Raw genomic sequence first — 19,907 nt, 5'->3', positions numbered from 1 at the left:
GAAATGTGCAAATCACATCATGGAAATCAGCTTTCTATTAATTATACATCTAATACATTTACACTGTTTGAACAGCAGAGGTCCTAATCTGCACAACTCAGAGTTAAATTATATAGAGAGCACGCTGGTCACATGATCACACTCTTTCATGGAGACTCTGCACCATTACCAGGAGATAGACTTTGAAGCTCTATTTCCGGTTAAAATGACGCCTCAGGCTCTGCTACGGAGCTCGTTATGTTTCAGTCCATCATTTCCCCGCATCAGAGACTTTATTTATTCAGTCTTTTTTTGGAGAATTTCTAAATGTATTTATTTATTTTTAAGATACAGTGAACCTGTAGTACATTTACACACAAAACAAAGGAGTTTTTTCAGTCAGAATTTTTCTTCATTGAAATTTTGTTCAAAATATTGTGAGAATCGAGTCGAATCGTGACCGGAGTGTATCGTTACACCCCTACTTACTAACGATGAATGAATGTATACATTTGGCTGTTTTTTTTTTCTTTTTGCATTCGCTTTGTCCACTTTGCATACTATAGAAGCTGCACTGTATCCCAACACTTCAGGAATTATCAGATTCCAGTAGAAAAAAACTAGATTTCAAAATTTTATTAGAAGAAACAAGTTAACAGTAAATAGAATTAAGTCAGGGTTTGAACTGATTGTTAACATTTCAAGACTGACAACATAAAAGATTAAGCTCAAAATCATTTTGTTCCTTTTCAGAACCAGATATTTTATTCTAAAAATGGTGATATTTATCTGCAGGAATATTTCACTTCAAAACAAAAACAGGGCTTTTATCAGCTGTGGAGCACAGAGCACTAAAGCAAGTCTGAGAAAACTGTAAAAACTTACTCATTAAACCAGAGCTCTGAGATGTAGGGCAGACACTGAAGGAAACTCCTCACTTCACTCTCTTCATCTGAGCAGTCTATCAGCTCCACTGGTTTCTTCTCTGTTTGGAGTTTCAGCACTTCTAGGAGGAGGGAGGCTTTTCTCTCTGAGAGATTTATGGACCAGACTTCAGGAAGTGACTGGTAAACTGGCAGCAATGCTGGAAGGACTCTCCTGCCTGTGTTACTCTCATACTGCTTCACATGTGAGTACAGATCCAGCAGGAAATCACTCTCTTCTTCATAATTATAAGGGATCACTTTCTGCACTGTTTGCTGGATGTTTTGTGGTTGGTGTAGAGCTGCTTGCAGACACAAATCCAGTTTAAATGTTCTCCATCTCTTTTCTTGTTCTTTCTCTCCCTGTTTAGTGTTAAAGCTGGAGAAAAAAGTGGAAGACTCACATTATTACAGTAAACAACACAGAGAACACCACACACACACACACACACCTCTCTCTCTCTCTCTCTCTCTCTCTCTCTCTCTCTCTGTCTGTCTCCTGGACACCTGGACATTTTTTCTTAAACATTTACATTTATGGCATTTGGCAGATGAGCAGAGAGACGTACACAAGATATTAGACAATCATCTCTGTACAGTTACTGCATAAATATCATATAGTGTGAGAATCTTCATGGGCTGTAAACAGAGTCACTGACAGAAGTCTGAAAGTGAAGTGGATTCAGAGACGGGTTACACGTGGACTTAAGCTGATTTTCTCAGTGTGTCTTTCAGATTATTAACATCACCTGCATGTACTTCACACTTCAGAGTTTTATTGAATAGAAGCGTCTGTGACAGGATTTAACAATAATAACGTCTAGACCACTGCCTTTAAACACAAGCACTCACCTTTAGGGTAAAACAAAAATCTTTTTTGGCCTTTTTTGCATTCCTTTTTCCATCTTGCTTACTTTAACAAGTTGCACTGTGTCCCGAGACTTCAGGTACAGATCAAATTATAACAAGTTCATAAACATTAAAATAAACAATTTAGCAATAAATAGAATTAAATTAAGAACATTTATGCAAGAAAAAATGTTTACATTTCAGGATAAAATATCAACTTCAAAATTATTTTCTTCAGTTTTTAATGGGATTTTAATTTTAATTTCTAAACAAAACTAAACTAAATGATGGGGGGTGCTAGTGTGCAAGTGTATGGAGTAGACGTGTGTCGACGGTGCTCCTCTCCGTGATATTAATAATTTAGTATTATATACTGGTTACTCTTATTTTTCTGGGCCAGCCAACTAGTTTTACCTTTGTGAATCTCTGCTCCGACATTAACGCTGTCTCAGTCTTCGGAGATGTCACTTGATATGTGCAAAAAACTTTGCCAAGAGATATCAGAGGCCATTCTCCACGGCATTAATGAACACTTCGATGCCTTCGAGGAAAAATTTCAAACTCTTTTGACTTCACACACCGACTTAACAACCAACTGCAAGCTAAGGTTTACGACCTGGAGGCGCACTACTGTAGAAACAACATCAAAATTGTGGGCATACCTGAAGGAGAAGACGAAGGCAAACCCACAGAATTTGTTTCCAAGTTGATCGCTAAATTGTTTTCAATGGAGCACTTCCCGAAGCCTGTGTCTATTGACCGTGCGCATCGCTTGCTGCAACCAAAGCCAGCTCCAGGCGCAAACCCGCGCACCATCATGGTGTACATTCATCATTTTCAACAGAAAGAACTGATCCTTCGCCTTAGCAGACAAACAACCTCGGGAATACAAGGGGAAGAGAATTTTCATCCTGTGTTCCTGTGTTTAAGGTCATTTTTGTAGTTACTGTTCTTAAATAGTTCTGCAGCCATTGCCCGGCAGCTCCTTCTGGTTTGATGAAAAGAGTTGTGTTTCGCTTATATAGGCATTGGTCAGTGTGGATGTATGTTGTCTATGTCACAGAGTTTGTATTTGTATTCTTCTTTTATTTTCATCTCCCCTACGTCTATAGTTGTGCAGTGCTGCCAGGCCCTCTCCACCACTCACAATGTATGCATAAGCAAGAGGTAATTCCTTATCTATCCCTTTTACATGCACAGGTCTTATCAAGGTGTTAGGGTAGGCAGTTGGGATCTCACTTTGGTTTCCTGGAACGTCAGGGGACTGGGTCATGCCATTAAGAGGGGCAAGGTTTTTAAAACACCTCAAGTCCCTCTCAGCAGATATAAGTTTTCTACAGGAAACCCACATTAAAGCCACAGAACAGCGAAGACTTAGATGTAATTGGATTTCTCAGGTTTATCAAGCGCCGTTTACCTCCAAGGCCCGGGGTGTTGCCATTCTTTTTCGGAAAAATGTTCCCTTTCAGCTCACCAGTGTGAGCACAGACCCAAATGGGAGATACATCATTGTTTCTGGCAGGATCAACTCAATCCCCGTTACTTTTCTCAACATATATGGTACAAATTTTGATGACCCATTATTTTTTAAAAAAGTGTTTAATCTGCTCCCTGCTGACAGAAAAACAAACATTATAATCGGAGGGGACTTTAATTGCTTTTTGGATCCGTATTTAGACAGGCTGTCCTCTTGTTCCCCACCTAATATAACAACACCTTGAGTTTTAAATCATTTAACTAAATCCTGGAACCTTGTTGACAAAAGGAGACTTCAACATCCCACAGATAAAGATTACTCCTACTATTCTCATGTCCATAAGTCCCACAGTAGAATCGACTATTTCCTGGTGGACTCTAATTTAATTCCAAATGTAGTCAGCACCAAATATCACAGTATACTTCTTTCCGACCATAGCCCTCTCCTAATGACCATTGACTTTGCCCTTCCAAAGCAGCATTACCCATGGCATTTTAATCCCTTATTATTGGCTGATAAAAGGTTTTGTGAGAGCATGAATGTGAGGATAAGGGAGTTCACTGAAATTAATGACACAGGTGAGGTCTCGGATTCTGTTCTCTGGGAAACTCTTACTCTTTGGTAATGCGCAGTCTCATCATCTCCTATGAATCTTCTGTCAAAAAGGAAAGGGACAAGCGTCTAATAGAAATTGAGAGCATCCTTCCCACGTTCGAATCGGCATATCAAATTTCAAAATCCCCAGTAGAGTTTAATAAAATCGTGAAGCTTAAATATGAATACAACTGCATTCTGAGAAGTCAGGTTAATAACTCCCTTTTGAAACTGAAACAAAAACTGTTTGAACTAGGAGATAAGCCAGAGAAGTTGTTAGCACAGCAGCTTAAAAGCTCTCAAGCTACCAGGTCAATTTACAGAATTAAATCAAACTCAGGTGCTCTGCTGACCAATCCTAAAGACATCAGTAATAGGTTTAGAGAGTTCTATATGGACCTCTGCTCTTCCAAATGTAGTGTCACTCAGTCTGATCTACACAGCTTCTTTGACTCTTTGGATAACCCAAAGCTCAGTGATCAGGCTAGGGAAGAACTGGACTCAGATTTCACCAAGGAAGAGCTTCTCTCTGCCATTAAATCATTCCCTTCAGGGGAAGGCCGCAGAACCGGATGGATTCCCCAGCGAATACTAGAAAGCATTTTCAGACTTATTAGTCCCAATATTATTTAGAATGCTTTGTCATTCTGCAGAAGAGAAGACCCTACCTAAAACTTTATATGAGGCCAACATCTGTCTCTTACAGAATGTTGATAGAAAGGTTGTTACAAAGGTATTGGCAAATAGAGTAACGTAAACATCTGGCATCTACTATTCACCCCGATCAGACTGGATTCATCCCAGGAAGGTTTTCCTTTTTTAACGTTAGACGATTCCTCAATACAATATATGCAGATCATGGCAAGACTAATCAAGCAGCAATTATATCCCTTGACGCGCAAAAGGCTTTTTATCCAATAGAATGGCCCTACATGTTGGAGTCACTGCGGCGCTTAGGCGTCGGGGAATCATTCATCTCCTGGGTAAAAATCATCTATAACAGTCCAGTATCCTCTATTTTAACTAACACTGATAAGTCAGCTTCATTCCCCTACATCGTTCCATCCAGCAAGGCTGCCCCCTTTCACCTGCACTTTTTGCTAGTGCACTTGAGCCGCTTGCCTTAAAAATCAGAGGCCACCCTGACATCGAAGGCCTTACAGTGGGAGGCATTGAAACACTCATTAGCTTATACGCTTAGCACATACTGCTATATCTGAAGAATGCAGAGAAGTCTATTCCTATCTTGTTGGATTTGATTACTTCATTTGGTAGGCTGTCAGGTTATACCATTAATTGGACAAAAAGCCATTTCATGCCTCTGCATCTGGCATCGATAGTCCTGGTTTCCTTGAACATGTACCATTTATGATAGTTGATGACCATATTACTTATCTTGGCTTAAAAATCCCTAAAAACCCCAAATTAATATTTAAATTACATTTTTTAGATTTCATTTTGTAAAACTCTGTCAAAATGGTGTCCCTTCCCAGATTTCTTCATTTGTGTCAAAATCTTTCTAACATCTGCATTTTTTCAAAAATCTGGACTCAGTTATACTCTCTTACATCTGGAACTATAAAACTCCTAGGATCTCTAAGCTCACCTGCAAAAGCCAAAATCTCAGGGTGGGCTCGGCCTTCCAGTGTTCATACAGTACTATTGGGCTGCTAATGCAAGAACATTAATGTATTGGAACACCTGCAGCCCAACGGATTACACCCCTGATACCCCGCTGTGGGTGAAAATGGAGGCTTATTCAGTTGGTAACTCTTCCCTGCAGGCCTTGCTGTTCTCAAAACTGGATAAACCTAGTACTTCTGTTAATTTAAGTTTTATAACAAGAAGCTTTATCAGAATTCTCAACCAGATTAGAAAGGTGCTTAGCATTCCCAATACCTCTGTAAGAACTCCTATTTGTTTCTATCTCTCTTTTCTGCTGCCATGGTCAGATAAATGCTACCGGGCCTGGAGCAGGGGGGGATTAGTCACTATTGAAGATCTTTATATAAATGGTAAATTTGCCTCCTTCGATCAGCTTAGGGACAAATTCCAACTTCCCAACTCACATTTTTTTTCGCTATTTACAAGTCAGGCATTACGTCAGAGACAAAATACAAACTTTTGAAAACATACCAACACAATATCCTTTTGTTGACGTTTTATTGCATCCCCCTGACTCCAGACGACTGGTCTCAATGTTTGTATCTGTTTTCACCCATCATGTTAAAGTATGCACTGATCATTTAAGAAAAACCTGGAGCAGTGAGTTGGGCACGGACCTGTCTGAACTTCTGTGGACTGAAATTATGGCCAGGATACACTCTTGTTCCATTAATAGTAGACACCATTTGATTCAGTTTAAAGTCGTACACCGTCTTCACTACTCCAAACTGCATAAGATCTATCAGTCTGTTTCAGCCCAGTGCGACAGATGCAAAATTTCAGAAGCTACCTTATAGCATACATTTTGGCACTGTCATACACTGGCAGGATATTGGTCGAACATCTTATCTTGGTTTTCCAAGGCATATGGCAAAGACATTAGTCCACATTCTGAATTAGCAATTTTTGGTTGTTCAGAATCCACACTACATCTACCTAAAGCCTTACAAAACTCTTTGATGCTTGGTATGAAGGTGGTTGTCAGAAATGGTGTCTATTATTCGGATGGAAAAATTAAGGTTCACAAGATCCAAATCCCTGGGAAAGTTTATACATATATGGGGTCTATTTCTTGCCTATCTGGACAATCTCAAAGACGGAACCAGTTTTTGTATTTAATTGTTCACCGCCTGACGATGCATACTGAGCTGTACATTCACTGTCTCCTCCTGGCAGCACCCCCCTTCTTTTTGTTTTTTGTTTTTTTTTTTGTGGGTGTGTCTATGCGCATAATTAATTTTTAATTTGATTGTTCCCTTTGGGTATTGTGTATAATGTGTTTTTGTCATGTCTCATCTTTGTCTGTTGTTGTTAAAAAATTGTAAAATTAATTTAAAAAAAAACTAAATTAAATCATAAAACAGTTCTTTTAGCAGCTGTGGTGCACAGAGCACTAAAGCAGGTCTGAGGAAACTGCAGAAGCTTACACATTAAACCTCAGGTTACAGTACAGTTACACCTGCTGTGTGCAGTTCGAATAAGAGAGAGAGGTGTGTATCAGTTAGAAATGATCATGAACTTTTTCCCTTCACATTGTTCAGCTTAAGCACATTATGATTATGAACGTTTATGAACTTAAGCACATGTTTCCTGTGTGATATCGATATATTTTTTATGGATAAGCTGTAGACATAGCAGATGAGTGCTCAGTCAGCTTATCCTTCACACTGTGGCCACTTTTTCTTTACACAAGAGACACCGAATAAAAAACAAACATAAGAATCATTTTAATAATTAAAAAAAAATTGAATAGTGAATCAGGAGCATTCATTTATCAGTTATTAATAGGCGAATTTACATTTCTGGTGAATTTTTTTGTTTTGTTTTAAGAGATATTATCTTTTATTGTTTTAATAATTATTGGAATAAGCCTAGTTCGAGAGCTACAGATTCCCTACAGAAAACCACACCCATGTTAGACACACCCCCTCTCAGCCAAGCTGAGCAATCTCTCGTTTACTGATTAATGAAATTTATTTTTCACCAAACAGTGATGAAGAGAACTCTAACACATCAGACTGGAGGTAAAGCGGCCAAAAGAAAAATAAAACTCGGATTGCTGAGTCTCGTTTGCTCTCGAGCTCTCTTCATTATAAGCCTTTTTGGTCTGTAGCGATCTGCCAGTTTTGATCACAAAGCTATTATATATAAACTTTATTAATAAAGTAATTAAATAAAGTGCACAGTGTATAGAAAGTGTGCTGATTGGATTTCTATGCAGTTGACTACTGCGAGTGAAAAAATAAAATTAAATAAATTGGAATTTTTAAAATTTGTCTAGAAATAGATTTAATAATCTTACAATAATTTAATAACATTATATTTGATTAGATCGAATCATGACAGGAATGTGTTGACCATCGCAAAGAAAAGTAGATTTTGGGGTTTTAAAAATTAACTCATGAGGAAATTGATATTGATAATTCAGTTGCTGCACTTAGAGTTGGAAATTCATCTGATTATAATTTATTTTGCAAAACAATCATTAGTGGACAAAATATATAAAAATCTTAAAAGTGCATGTAGTGACATAAAAGCTGTCTGAGGTGACTAGAAATCACTGAATAAATATTTAGAACTCCTCAAATGTGAGAAAAGGTGAACTTCCCCTTTAAGTGCAAAAGTTACAACATCTACACAGACAATGTTACACGTATTGAGACACGGGTTACACGTGCACTTAAGCTGATTTTCTGAGTGCATCATTCAGATTATTAACATCTCCTGCATGAAGTTCACACTTCAGAGGTTGGCAGATTTTTTTTGAATAGAAGCGGCTGAGACGGGTTTACAATAGTGTATAGACCACTGCTTTTAAACACAAGCACTTGTCTTTAAGGTGGAAAAAATCAGGGATAGAAAATGCAGACTGAAGAAGGAAATAGTCTTTTAAGCTATCAGATGTAATATGATCAGGATAAAGCAGTTACTGAAGATGATCGATGATAAACACAAGAGATGATTTAAAAATAAAAGACTAATATGATGGTAAATGGATGAGACGATATCAGGCATTGAAATAAACGTGTAATATGAAGAGCAGGACACAGAACTTACTCATAGGAGTGTAACGATGCATCGTGATGCTAAAACGTGACGATGTGCATCGCTGAAATGTGCAAATCACATCATGGAAATCAGCTTTCTATTAATTATACATCTAATACATTTACAGTGTTTGAACAGCAGAGGTCCTAATCTGCACAACTCAGAGTTAAATTATATAGAGAGCACGCTGGTCACATGATCACACTCTTTCATGGAGACTCTGCACCATTACCAGGAGATAGACTTTGAAGCTCTATTTCCGGTTAAAATGACGCCTCAGGCTCTGCTACGAAGCTCGTTATGTTTCAGTCCATCATTTCCCTGCGTCAGAGACTTTATTTATTCAGTCTTTTTTGGGAGAATTTCTAAATGTATTTATTTATTTTTAAGATATAGTGAACCTGTAGTACATTTTATTTACAATATTAAACCTATATATTTATAGCAATTTTTGATTTATTTAGTTGTACACAGACAAAAATTACAATGTTTTGCATTGTTTATGATTCAGAAATAAAAAAAGGAGTTTTTTTCCTTCAGAAATTTTCATTATTCAAATTTTGTTCCAAATATTCTAAGAATCTAAACGAATCATGACCGGAGTGTATCATTATAGATTTGGCTGTTTTTTTCTTTTTGCATTCCCTTCGTTCACTTTGCATACTACAGAAAGCTGCACTGTATCCCAACACTTTAGGAATTATCAGATTCCAGTAGAAAAAAACAGATTTAAAAATTGAATTTAGAAGAAACAAGTTAACAGTAAATAGAATGAAGTTTGAACTGATTGTTAACATTTCAGGACTGACAACATAAAAGATTAAGCTCAAAATCATTTTGTTCCTTTTCAGAACCAGATATTTTATTCTAAAAATGGTGATATTTATCTGCAGGAATATTTCACTTCAAAACAAAAACAGGCTTTTATCAGCTGTGGAGCACAGAGCACTAAAGCAAGTCTGAGAAAACTGTAAAAACTTACTCTTTAAACCTGAGGTGTGAGATGTAGGGCAGACACTGAAGGAAATTCCTCACTTCACTCTCTTCATCTGAGCAGTCTCTCAGCTCCACTGGTTTCTTCTCTGTTTGGAGTTTCAGCACTTCTAGGAGGAGGGAGGCTTTTCTCTCTGAGAGATTTATGTACCAGACTGCAGGAAGTGACTGGTAAACTGGCAGCAATGCTGGAAGGACACTCCTGCCTGTGTTACTCTCATACTGCTTCACATGTGAGTACAGATCCAGCAGGAAATCACTCTGTTCTTCATAATTATAAGGGATCACTTTCTGCACTGTTTGCTGGATGTTTTGTGGTTGGTGTAGAGCTGCTTGCAGACACAAATCCAGTTTAAATGTTCTCCATCTCCTTTCTTGTTCTTTGTCTCCCTGTTTAGAGTCAAAGCTGGAGAAAAAAGTGAAAGACTCACATTATTACAGTAAACAACATAGAGAACAACACACACACACACACACACACACACACACCCCTCTCTCTCTCTCTCTCTCTCTCTCTCCTGGACACCTGTATTTTTTCTTAAACATTTACATTTATGGCGTTTGGCAGATGTGCAGAGAGACGTACACAAGATATTAGACAATCATCTCTGTACAGTTACTGCATAAATATCATATAGTGTGAGAATCTTCATACTGGGCTGTAAACAGAGTCACTGACAGAAGTCTGAAAGTGAAGTAGATTCAGAGACGGGTTACACGTGGACTTAAGCTGATTTTCTCAGTGTGTCTTTCAGATTATTAACATCACCTGCATGTACTTCACACTTCAGAGTTTTATTGAATAGAAGCGTCTGTGACAGGATTTAACAATAATAACGTCTAGACCACTGCCTTTAAACACAAGCACTCGCCTTTAGGGTAAAACAAAAATCTTTTTTGGCCTTTTTTGTGTTCCTTTTTCCATCTTGCTTACTTTAACAAATTGCACTGTGTCCCGAGACTTCAGGTACAGATCAAATTATAACAAGTTCATAAACATTTAAATAAACAATTTAGCAATAAATAGAATTAAATCAAAAACATTTATGCAAGAAAAAATTTTTACATTTCAGGATAAAATATCAACTTCAAAATTATTTTCTTCAGTTTTTAATGGGATTTTAATTTTAATTTCTAAACAAAACTAAACTAAATCATAGGGGGCGCTAGTGCGCAAGTGTATGGAGTAGACGTGTGTCGATGGTGCTCCTCTCCGTGATATTCTCTGTTCGACATTAACAAGCCGTGAAGTCAGTCATGCCGAAGGCAATTCAGTCTAAACTTAATGCTAACCATCAAACCATTGAGGCTAAAGCTAATTCTCCCTCTGCGGCTAACAAGCTAATGGACTCTACGCCGTCTCAGTCTTCGGAGATGTCACTTGATATGTGCAAAAAACTTTGCCAAGAGATATCAGAGGCCATTCTCCACGGCATTAATGAACACTTCGATGCCTTCGAGGAAAAATTTCAAACTCTTTTGACTTCACACACCGACTTAGAGGCTCGGATAGTCACTCAAGAGCAAGTCAGCAGCGATCACGAGCCGTGGATTCAACTTTTGGAAAATAAATGTCTGGACCTGGCTAAAGCTAACAACCAACTGCAAGCTAAAGTTTACAACCTGGAGGCGCGCTCCCGTAGAAACAACATCAAAATTGTGGGCATACCTGAAGGAGAAGAAGAAGGCAAACCCACAGAATTTGTTTCCAAGTTGATTGCTAAATTGTTTTCAATGTAGCACTTCCCAAAGCCTGTGCCTGCTGACTCACGACTGTGTAGCAATGCACAGCTCAAATCACATCATCAAGTTCGCCGATGACACGACCGTGGTGGGTCTCATCAGCAAGAACGACGAGTCAGCATACAGAGAGGAGGTGCAGCGGCTAACGGACTGGTGCAAAGCCAACAACCTGTCTCTGAATGTGGACAAAACTAAAGAGATGGTTGTTGACTTCAGAAGAGCACAGAGAGACCACTCTCCGCTGAACATCGACGGCTCCTCCGTGGAGATCGTCAAGAGCACGAAGTTTCTTGGTGTTCACCTGGCGGAGAACCTCACCTGGTCGCTCAACACCAGCTCCATAACAAAGAAAGCCCAGCAGCGCCTGTACTTTCTGCGAAGGCTGAGGAAAGAACATCTTCCACCCTCCATCCTCACCACGTTCTACAGAGGGACTATCGAGAGCATCCTGAGCAGCTGCATCACTGCCTGGTTTGGGAATTGCACCGTTTCGGATCGCAAGACCCTGCAGCGGATAGTGAAGACAGCTGAGAAGATCATCGGGATCTCTCTTCCCTCCATCACAGACATTTACACCTCCCGCTGCATCCGCAAAGCCACCAGCATTGTAGATGATCCCACACACCCCTCACACACACTCTTCACACTCCTGCCGTCTGGTAAACGGTACCGAAGCATTCGGGCCCTCACAACCAGACTGTGCAACAGTTTCTTCCCTCATGCAATCAGACTCCTAAATACCTAGAACTGGACTGAAGGAACACACACACACACACACACACACATATATATACACACACAACTGAACTGGTCCAAAGGAACTCACGCATACATACATACATACATATATATACACACAACAGAACATCCTCTATGCACATGCACTGCACATGTTTTGCACATGTTTTATTATTGCTGCTACTAATATGTTTACACTGTTTACACTACCTCAGCTGTAATATTTGCACTACTGTCACCTTATCACTTTCAACAGGACTGTGTACTGGTCGGCGTCGTAGTTATGTAGTACTGTCTGTTCTGTCTTGTGCTGTCTGCACATGTTTGCACTTGTGCACTTTACGTTTAATTTATGTAATTTATGTAGTCCCCGTAGTTCTATGTTGTTCTGTGTTGTCTTATGTAGCACCTTGGTCCTGGAGAAACGTTGTTTCGTTTCACTGTGTACTTGTATATGGCTGAAATGACAATAAACTCCACTTGACTTGACTTGACTTGTCTATTGACCGTGCGCATCGCTCGCTGCTCCAAAGCCGGCTCCAGGCGCAAACCTGCACACCATCATGGTGCACATTCATCATTTTCAACAGAAAGAACTGATCCTTCGCCTTAGCAGACAACAACCTCGGGAATACAAGGGGAAGAGAATTTTCATCCTCACAGACTATACAAACGAGGCACTGATGCAACGCCGCACTTTTCGTGACGTGCTGCGAGCCCTGTGGGACGCCAGTGTTAAACACAGCTTACGCTATCCGGCCAAGCTTCATATTCATCATCCAAACGGAGCACCCACCATCTTTTCAGATCCAACAGAGGCAGCACAATTTGTGGAAGCGAATCATTCTCGCAGAGAAGTGGACAAATAATTGTTTCATTTACAGCAAATAAGAACTAGTTGTGCCAAGTAAACATCTATACTGAATTGGTCCAGTCTATGATAAAGCAGGGAGTTTCCCTTTGAGTATAATTTTATAACATTTATAGGCTGTCATTGATCTTCCATTGCATTTACTTTGTATACATCACTAAAGAAGCATCAATATGTTTCACATTGATTCATATTATTACGACACCTCTGTCTTCCAGCCCGATATATATTTTATACTCCTTACTGGTAACAGATAACTTTGTACCGGTATGTCTGTAATTTCTCTCACTCATTTTCACGGAGAGGTTCCTGTGTTTAAGGTCATTTTTGTAGTTACTGTTCTTAAATAGTTCTGCAGCCATTGCCCGGCCGCTCCTTCTGGTTTGATGAAAAGAGTTGTATTTCGCTTATATAGGCATTGGTCAGTGTGGATGTATGTTGTCTATGTCACAGAGTTTGTATTTGTATTCTTCTTTTATTTTCATCTCCCCTACGTCTATAGTTGTGCAGTGCTGCCAGGCCCTCTCCACCACTCACAATGTATGCATAAGCAAGAGGTAATTCCTTATCTATCCCTTTTACATGCACAGGTCTTATCAAGGTGTTAGGGTAGGCAGTTGGGATCTCACTTTGGTTTCCTGGAACGTCAGGGGACTGGGTCATGCCATTAAGAGGGGCAAGGTTTTTAAAACACCTCAAGTCCCTCTCAGCAGATATAGGTTTTCTACAGGAAACCCACATTAAAGCCACAGAACAGCGAAGACTTAGATGTAATTGGATTTCTCAGGTTTATCAAGCGCCGTTTACCTCCAAGGCCCGGGGTGTTGCCATTCTTTTTCGGAAAAATGTTCCCTTTCAGCTCACCAATGTGAGCACAGACCCAAATGGGAGATACATCATTGTTTCTGGCAGGATCAACTCAATCCCCGTTACTTTTCTCAACATATATGGTACAAATTTTGATGACCCATTATTTTTTAAAAAAGTGTTTAATCTGCTCCCTGCTGACAGAAAAACAAACATTATAATCGGAGGGGACTTTAATTGCTTTTTGGATCCGTATTTAGACAGGCTGTCCTCTTGTTCCCCACCTAATATAACAACACCTCGAGTTTTAAATCATTTAACTAAATCCTGGAACCTTGTTGACAAAAGGAGACTTCAACATCCCACAGATAAAGATTACTCCTACTATTCTCATGTCCATAGGTCCCACAGTAGAATCGACTATTTCCTGGTGGACTCTAATTTAATTCCAAATGTAGTCAGCACCAAATATCACAGTATACTTCTTTCCGACCATAGCCCTCTCCTAATGACCATTGACTTTGCCCTTCCAAAGCAGCATTACCCATGGCATTTTAATCCCTTATTATTGGCTGATAAAAGGTTTTGTGAGAGCATGAATGTGAGGATAAGGGAGTTCACTGAAATTAATGACACAGGTGAGGTCTCGGATTCTGTTCTCTGGGAAACTCTTACTCTTTGGTAATGCGCAGTCACATCATCTCCTATGAATCTTCTGTCAAAAAGGAAAGGGACAAGCGTCTAATAGAAATTGAGAGCATCCTTCCCACGTTCGAATCGGCATATCAAATTTCAAAATCCCCAGTAGAGTTTAATAAAATCGTGAAGCTTAAATATGAATACAACTGCATTCTGGGAAGTCAGGTTAATAACTCCCTTTTGAAACTGTTTGAACTAGGAGATAAGCCAGAGAAGTTGTTAGCACAGCAGCTTAAATGCTCTCAAGCTACCAGGTCAATTTACAGAATTAAATCAAACTCAGGTGCTCTGCTGACCAACCCTAAAGACATCAGTAATAGGTTTAGAGTTCTATATTTTGTTTGTTTACTACTTTATTAATCCCACACGGGGCAATTGCATAGGGCATAGGCAGCACATCTGAAACTTCAGTTCAAATATACATAAAAACACACACACAAAAAAAAAGACATTTTTACACAAATTACAACAATACAACATCCTTCATAGTAAATTCAACCACAAGTAAGATCTTAAAAAAAAAAAAAAAAAAAAAAAAAAAATAGTGCAGGACAAATTAAGAACCATTAATACTCGTCAATACTCATTACTACAATTCAGTTTACAAATACGAATAGCTTCTGTCTAAGCAGACTTATATCGATTGGTCGTACACTTAATACTTCTAAGCCGCCTTCCAGAAGGCATTACCTCAAAATGCTTGTGCAATGGATGCGTGTCATCATTCATGATGCTCCGAGCTTTCCTTATCACTTGTTGCTCACAAAATTCATTTAGGCTCCGCAGTGGCATACCAATAATTTTTTAACAAGTCTTAACTATGGTCTGGAGGTGATTCTTATTCTTTAGAGAAAATGATGAAAACCAACACAAAAATGAAAAACTCAAAACGCTCTCAATAAAAGTATTATAAAATACACTCAGTATAGGTTTTTGTACACAGAAAGAATTAAATTTCCTTAACGCAAACATTCTTTTATGAACCTTCTTAATTATAACCTCTGTGTTCTGCTGAAACTTTAAAGTCGTATCAAAAACAGTTCCAAGATATTTGTACTCCTCTTCTCTATCAACCTCTTTACCCTGAATAAGAGCTGGTTGCACCCTTGGAGCATTTTTTCTAAAATCAATCAACATCTCCTTTGTTTTTGTTATATTTAATCTCAACTCTACGTCATTGCACCATGTAGTATACTTAAGAAGTGCAAGACTATCATCATCTTTTGAGCTTGATAACAAGGATAGGAAAACTGTATCAACTGCATATTTAACAACATAATTATCCTCATAACTTTTACACTCATTTGTATAGAGGATAAAAAGAATTGACGACAACACACACCCCTGTGGAGTCCCAATAGACGTACTAAGTGTATCTGACAAAACTCCATTCTTCCTAACCCTTTGCTGTCTACTAATTAAAAAATCCAAGATCCATAAAACCAGCCCATGATTGACATTAAACTCATTCACAAGTTTCTTAACTAAGATAATTGGATTCATTGTATTAAATGCTGAGGAAAAGTCAGAAAATAATAGTCTGGCAAATGAGCCCCCATTTTCCAAATGTTGATGTAAAGTATTCAGAAGAAAGAGTTTTGCATCATCCACACCTCTTTTGGTGCGATAAGCAAACTGTAAGAGGTCTAATTTTTCATCGCAAACTTTCATAAGCTGTAACTTAACTTCCCTTTCCAGAGCTTTCATAACTAATGAGGTTAAGGCAATGGGCCGATAATCATTAAAAGAATGGGACTTCTCTCGCTTCGGAATGGGTACTACAATTGAAGCTTTCCATAACCGAGGAACTATGGCTTGATCCAGTGAGGCTTGCAACAATGTGTGAAACACCCCACTGAGCTGCTCTGCACAGTGGTTAAGGGTTCTGCCACATGTACCATCGGGTCCGGGAGCTTTCTTAAAAGGTATAGACTTCAGCTGTTTAATTATATTAGGGAGACACAGTTTCATAGGGGCAGAGGGACTCAATGTCTGTTTAAACTCTTCAAGTGCAGCACTTAAATCATGTTTTTCAAAACACGTAAAGAACAAGTTCAAGTCATTGGCTAAGGAGTTCATATCATTTTTATCCATTATACCTGGCCCCTTCTTGGATATATTTATGTCCGCCATATTTTTGATGCCTTGCCAGACAGCCCTCATATCACCTTGAACAAACTTTTCTTCTATTTTATTTCTATAATTTAATTTAGCACGTCTAATCGCTCTTTTAACTTCCTTATTAATATTTTTTTTCTCCTCATTAGTCCCTAATAGAAATACCCTTTTTTTCATATTAAGAATATTTTTAAGCTCTTTGGTTACCCATGGCTTGTTGTTTGGAAATACTGCCAAGCTTTTTGTAGGAGTAGTAGAATCATCACAAAAATCAATATAACTGGAAACCACCAAAACCTGATCATTCAAATCAGGACTATAATTTAAAAACAAGTCCCAGTCAGTACTCTCAAAGCAACCTTGCAGTTCTTTTATGCTAGAGACAGTCCAGTTCTTTATTATCTTTTTCTCTCTTTCCTCACGCTTTACCACTGGCTTGTAGGTCGAGGCTAAAAGTATTGTATTATGGTCAGCCGTTCCAATCGGCGGTAAAGGCATCAACTTATAGGCATCTTTGATCGGGCCATAACACTTGTCCAAAGTCCTATTCGCCCGAGTTGCACAAATAACATATTGAAAATATCCTTTTAAAACATTGTCCATATATATGGAGAGTTTTCATCACCACATCTATGGCTGAGCCCAGTTTAGCACGAGGATGAATGTACACAACAAGAAAGTATAATTGAGGAAACTCACGTGGTAAATAAAATGGTCGGGTAGAGGCCATCTTGGCGAATTTAAAATGAAGCATGTTGCACATACGACTTATGCTTTAAAAAAGTAGCTAACACTAGACAACCGAAAAAAAACACATTAAAAACGCCACACAGCCCTGCCGGCTCGTCACAAGAACAGCACCGGAAGGAAACAAGACCTCTGCTCTTCCAAATGTAGTGTCACTCAGTCTGATCTACACAGCTTCTTTGACTCTTTGGATAACCCAAAGCTCAGTGATCAGGCTAGGGAAGAACTGGACTCTGATTTCACCAAGGAAGAGCTTCTCTCTGCCATTAAATCATTCCCTTTAGGGGAAGGCCGCAGGACCGAATGGATTCCCCAGTGAATACTAGAAAGCATTTTCAGACTTATTAGTCCCGATATTATTTAGAATGCTTTGTCATTCTGCAGAACAGAAGACCCTACCTAAACTTTATATGAGGCCAACATCTGTCTCTTACAGAATGTTGACAGAAAAGTTATTACAAAGGTACTGGCAAATAGATTAAGTAAACATCTTGCATCTTTTATTCACCCCGATCAGACTGGATTCATCCCAGGAAGGTTTTCCTTTGTTACCGTTAGACGACTCCTCAATACAATATATGCAGATCAGGGCAAGACTAATCAAGCAGCAATTATATCCCTTGACACGCAGAAGACTTTTTATCCAATAGAATGGCCCTACATATTTGAGTCACTGCGGCGCTTCGGCGTCGGGGAATCATTCATCTCCTGGGTAAAAATCATCTATAACAGTCCAGTATCCTCTATTTTAACTAACACTGATAAGTCAGCTTCATTCCCCTACATCATTCCGTCCAGCAAGGCTGCCCCCTTTCACCTGCACTTTTTGTTATTGCACTTGAGCCGCTTGCCTTAAAAATCAGAGGCCACCCTGACATCGAAGGCCTTACAGTGGGAGGCATTGAAACACTCATTAGCTTATACGCTTAGCACATACTGCTATATCTGAAGAATGCAGAGTAGTCTATTCCTATCTTGTTGGACTTGATTACTTCATTTGGTAGGCTGTCAGGTTATACTATTAATTCGACAAAAAGTGATTTCATGCCTCTGCATCTGGCATCTATAGTCCTGGTTTCCTTGAACATGTACCATTTATGATAGTTGATGACCATATTACTTATCTTGGCTTAAAAATCCCTAAAAACCCTAAATTAATATTTAAATTACATTTTTTAGATTTCATTTTAAAACTCTATCAAAATGGTGTCCCTTCCCAGATTTCTTTATCTTTCTAACATCTGCATTTTTCAAAAATCTGGACTCAGTTATACTCTCTTACATCTGGAACTATAAAACTCCTAGGATCTCTAAAGCTCACCTGCAAAAGCCAAAATCTCAGGGTGGGCTCAGCCTTCCAGTGTTTAGACAGTACTAATAGGTGAACTTACATTTCTGGTGATTATTTTTGTTTTGTTTTAAGAGATGTTAACTTTTTAATGTTTTATAATTATTGGAATAATCCTAGTTCAAGAGCTACAGATTCCCTACAGAAAACCACACCCCCTCTTGGCCACGCCCCCTCTCAGCCAAGCTGAGCAATCGCTGAAATTTATTTTCCACCAAACAGTGAAGATGAGAACTCTAAGTCATCAAACTGGAGGTAAAGCGGCCAAAAGAAGAAAAGAAGTCGGATTGCTGAGTCTCGTTTGCTCTCGAGCGCTCTTCATTATAAGCCTGTTTGGTCTGTAGTGATCTGCTTGTTGTCATTACAAAGCTGTTATAAATAAATACAGTTTATTAATAAAGTAATTAAATAAAGTGCACAGTGTATAGAAGGTGTGCTCATTGGATTTCTATGTAGTTCATTACTGCGAGTGAAGAAATACAATTAGATAAATTGGAATTTTTAAAATATGTCTAGAAATAGATTTAATAATCTTACAATAATTTAATAATCTTGTATTTGATTTCTTGTAATAGAAAGTACTAGATAAACCTTATTATATTTAAGTAATTAAACTTGCTAAGATGTGATTTTTGCAGGAATAAAAATAGTGAGAATATTCACTGTGAGCCGTAATCAGAGTCACTTAAAGGGGAAGTTCACCTTTTTTCACATCTGACCCTTTCTAAGCACTTGTATTGTGATTTCTAGACACCGCAGGCAGTTTTTATATCAACTGCTTAAATAATTTGTTAAAACTAGTTAAAAATAAACCAATCAAAAAACTGGAGTGGTTTGTCCCGCCTCTAGAATCCTGAAACTATGAATCATGTAGAAGTGAATAGATCGAATCAGGACAGGAATATGTTGACCATCGAAAAGAAAAGTAGATTTTTGGGATTTTTGATTTCTTTAAAAATTAACTCATGAGGAAATTGATCTCGATAATTCAGTTACTGCACTTAGAGCTGCAAATTCATCTGATTATATAAAAAAATAGATAAAAATATTAAAAACTGTCTGAGCTGACGATGTAAATGTTAAAGCTCGATTTATAGCAATTTTTGATTTATTTAGTTTCATACAGACAAAAATGCACATTCTTTTGCATTGTTTATGATTGAAAATTTAAAAAGGATTTTTTTCAGACACAATTTTTCTTCATTGAAATTTTATTCAGAATTTTCTGAGAATTGAATCCAATTATAAATCCAGTATCATGAATCAAATCGAATCAAATCGTGACCGGAGTGTATCGTTACACGCCTA

The 19,907-nt window shown here is 38.4% G+C and overlaps 1 protein-coding gene across 1 annotated transcript; it reads right to left on the bottom strand.

Moving 5' to 3' along the window:
• Nucleotides 1-828: 828 nt before the first annotated feature.
• LOC128317719 (uncharacterized) lies at nucleotides 829-10,764 on the bottom strand. Its single transcript, XM_053231541.1, has 3 exons — nucleotides 10,721-10,764; nucleotides 9,518-9,934; nucleotides 829-1,281 (listed from the first exon to the last, which is right to left on the bottom strand). The coding sequence occupies exons 1-3, from the start codon at nucleotides 10,762-10,764 to the stop codon at nucleotides 861-863; spliced, it is 882 nt and encodes a 293-aa protein (XP_053087516.1). The 3' UTR covers nucleotides 829-860.
• Between the last annotated feature and the right edge of the window lie 9,143 nt (nucleotides 10,765-19,907).

This window comes from Pangasianodon hypophthalmus, chromosome 29 (assembly GCF_027358585.1).
Source record: "Pangasianodon hypophthalmus isolate fPanHyp1 chromosome 29, fPanHyp1.pri, whole genome shotgun sequence".
NCBI classification, from domain to species: Eukaryota; Metazoa; Chordata; class Actinopteri; order Siluriformes; family Pangasiidae; genus Pangasianodon; species Pangasianodon hypophthalmus.
Note: the sequence above shows the minus strand (reverse complement) of the source record. Positions and strands in the feature narration are given on the sequence as shown.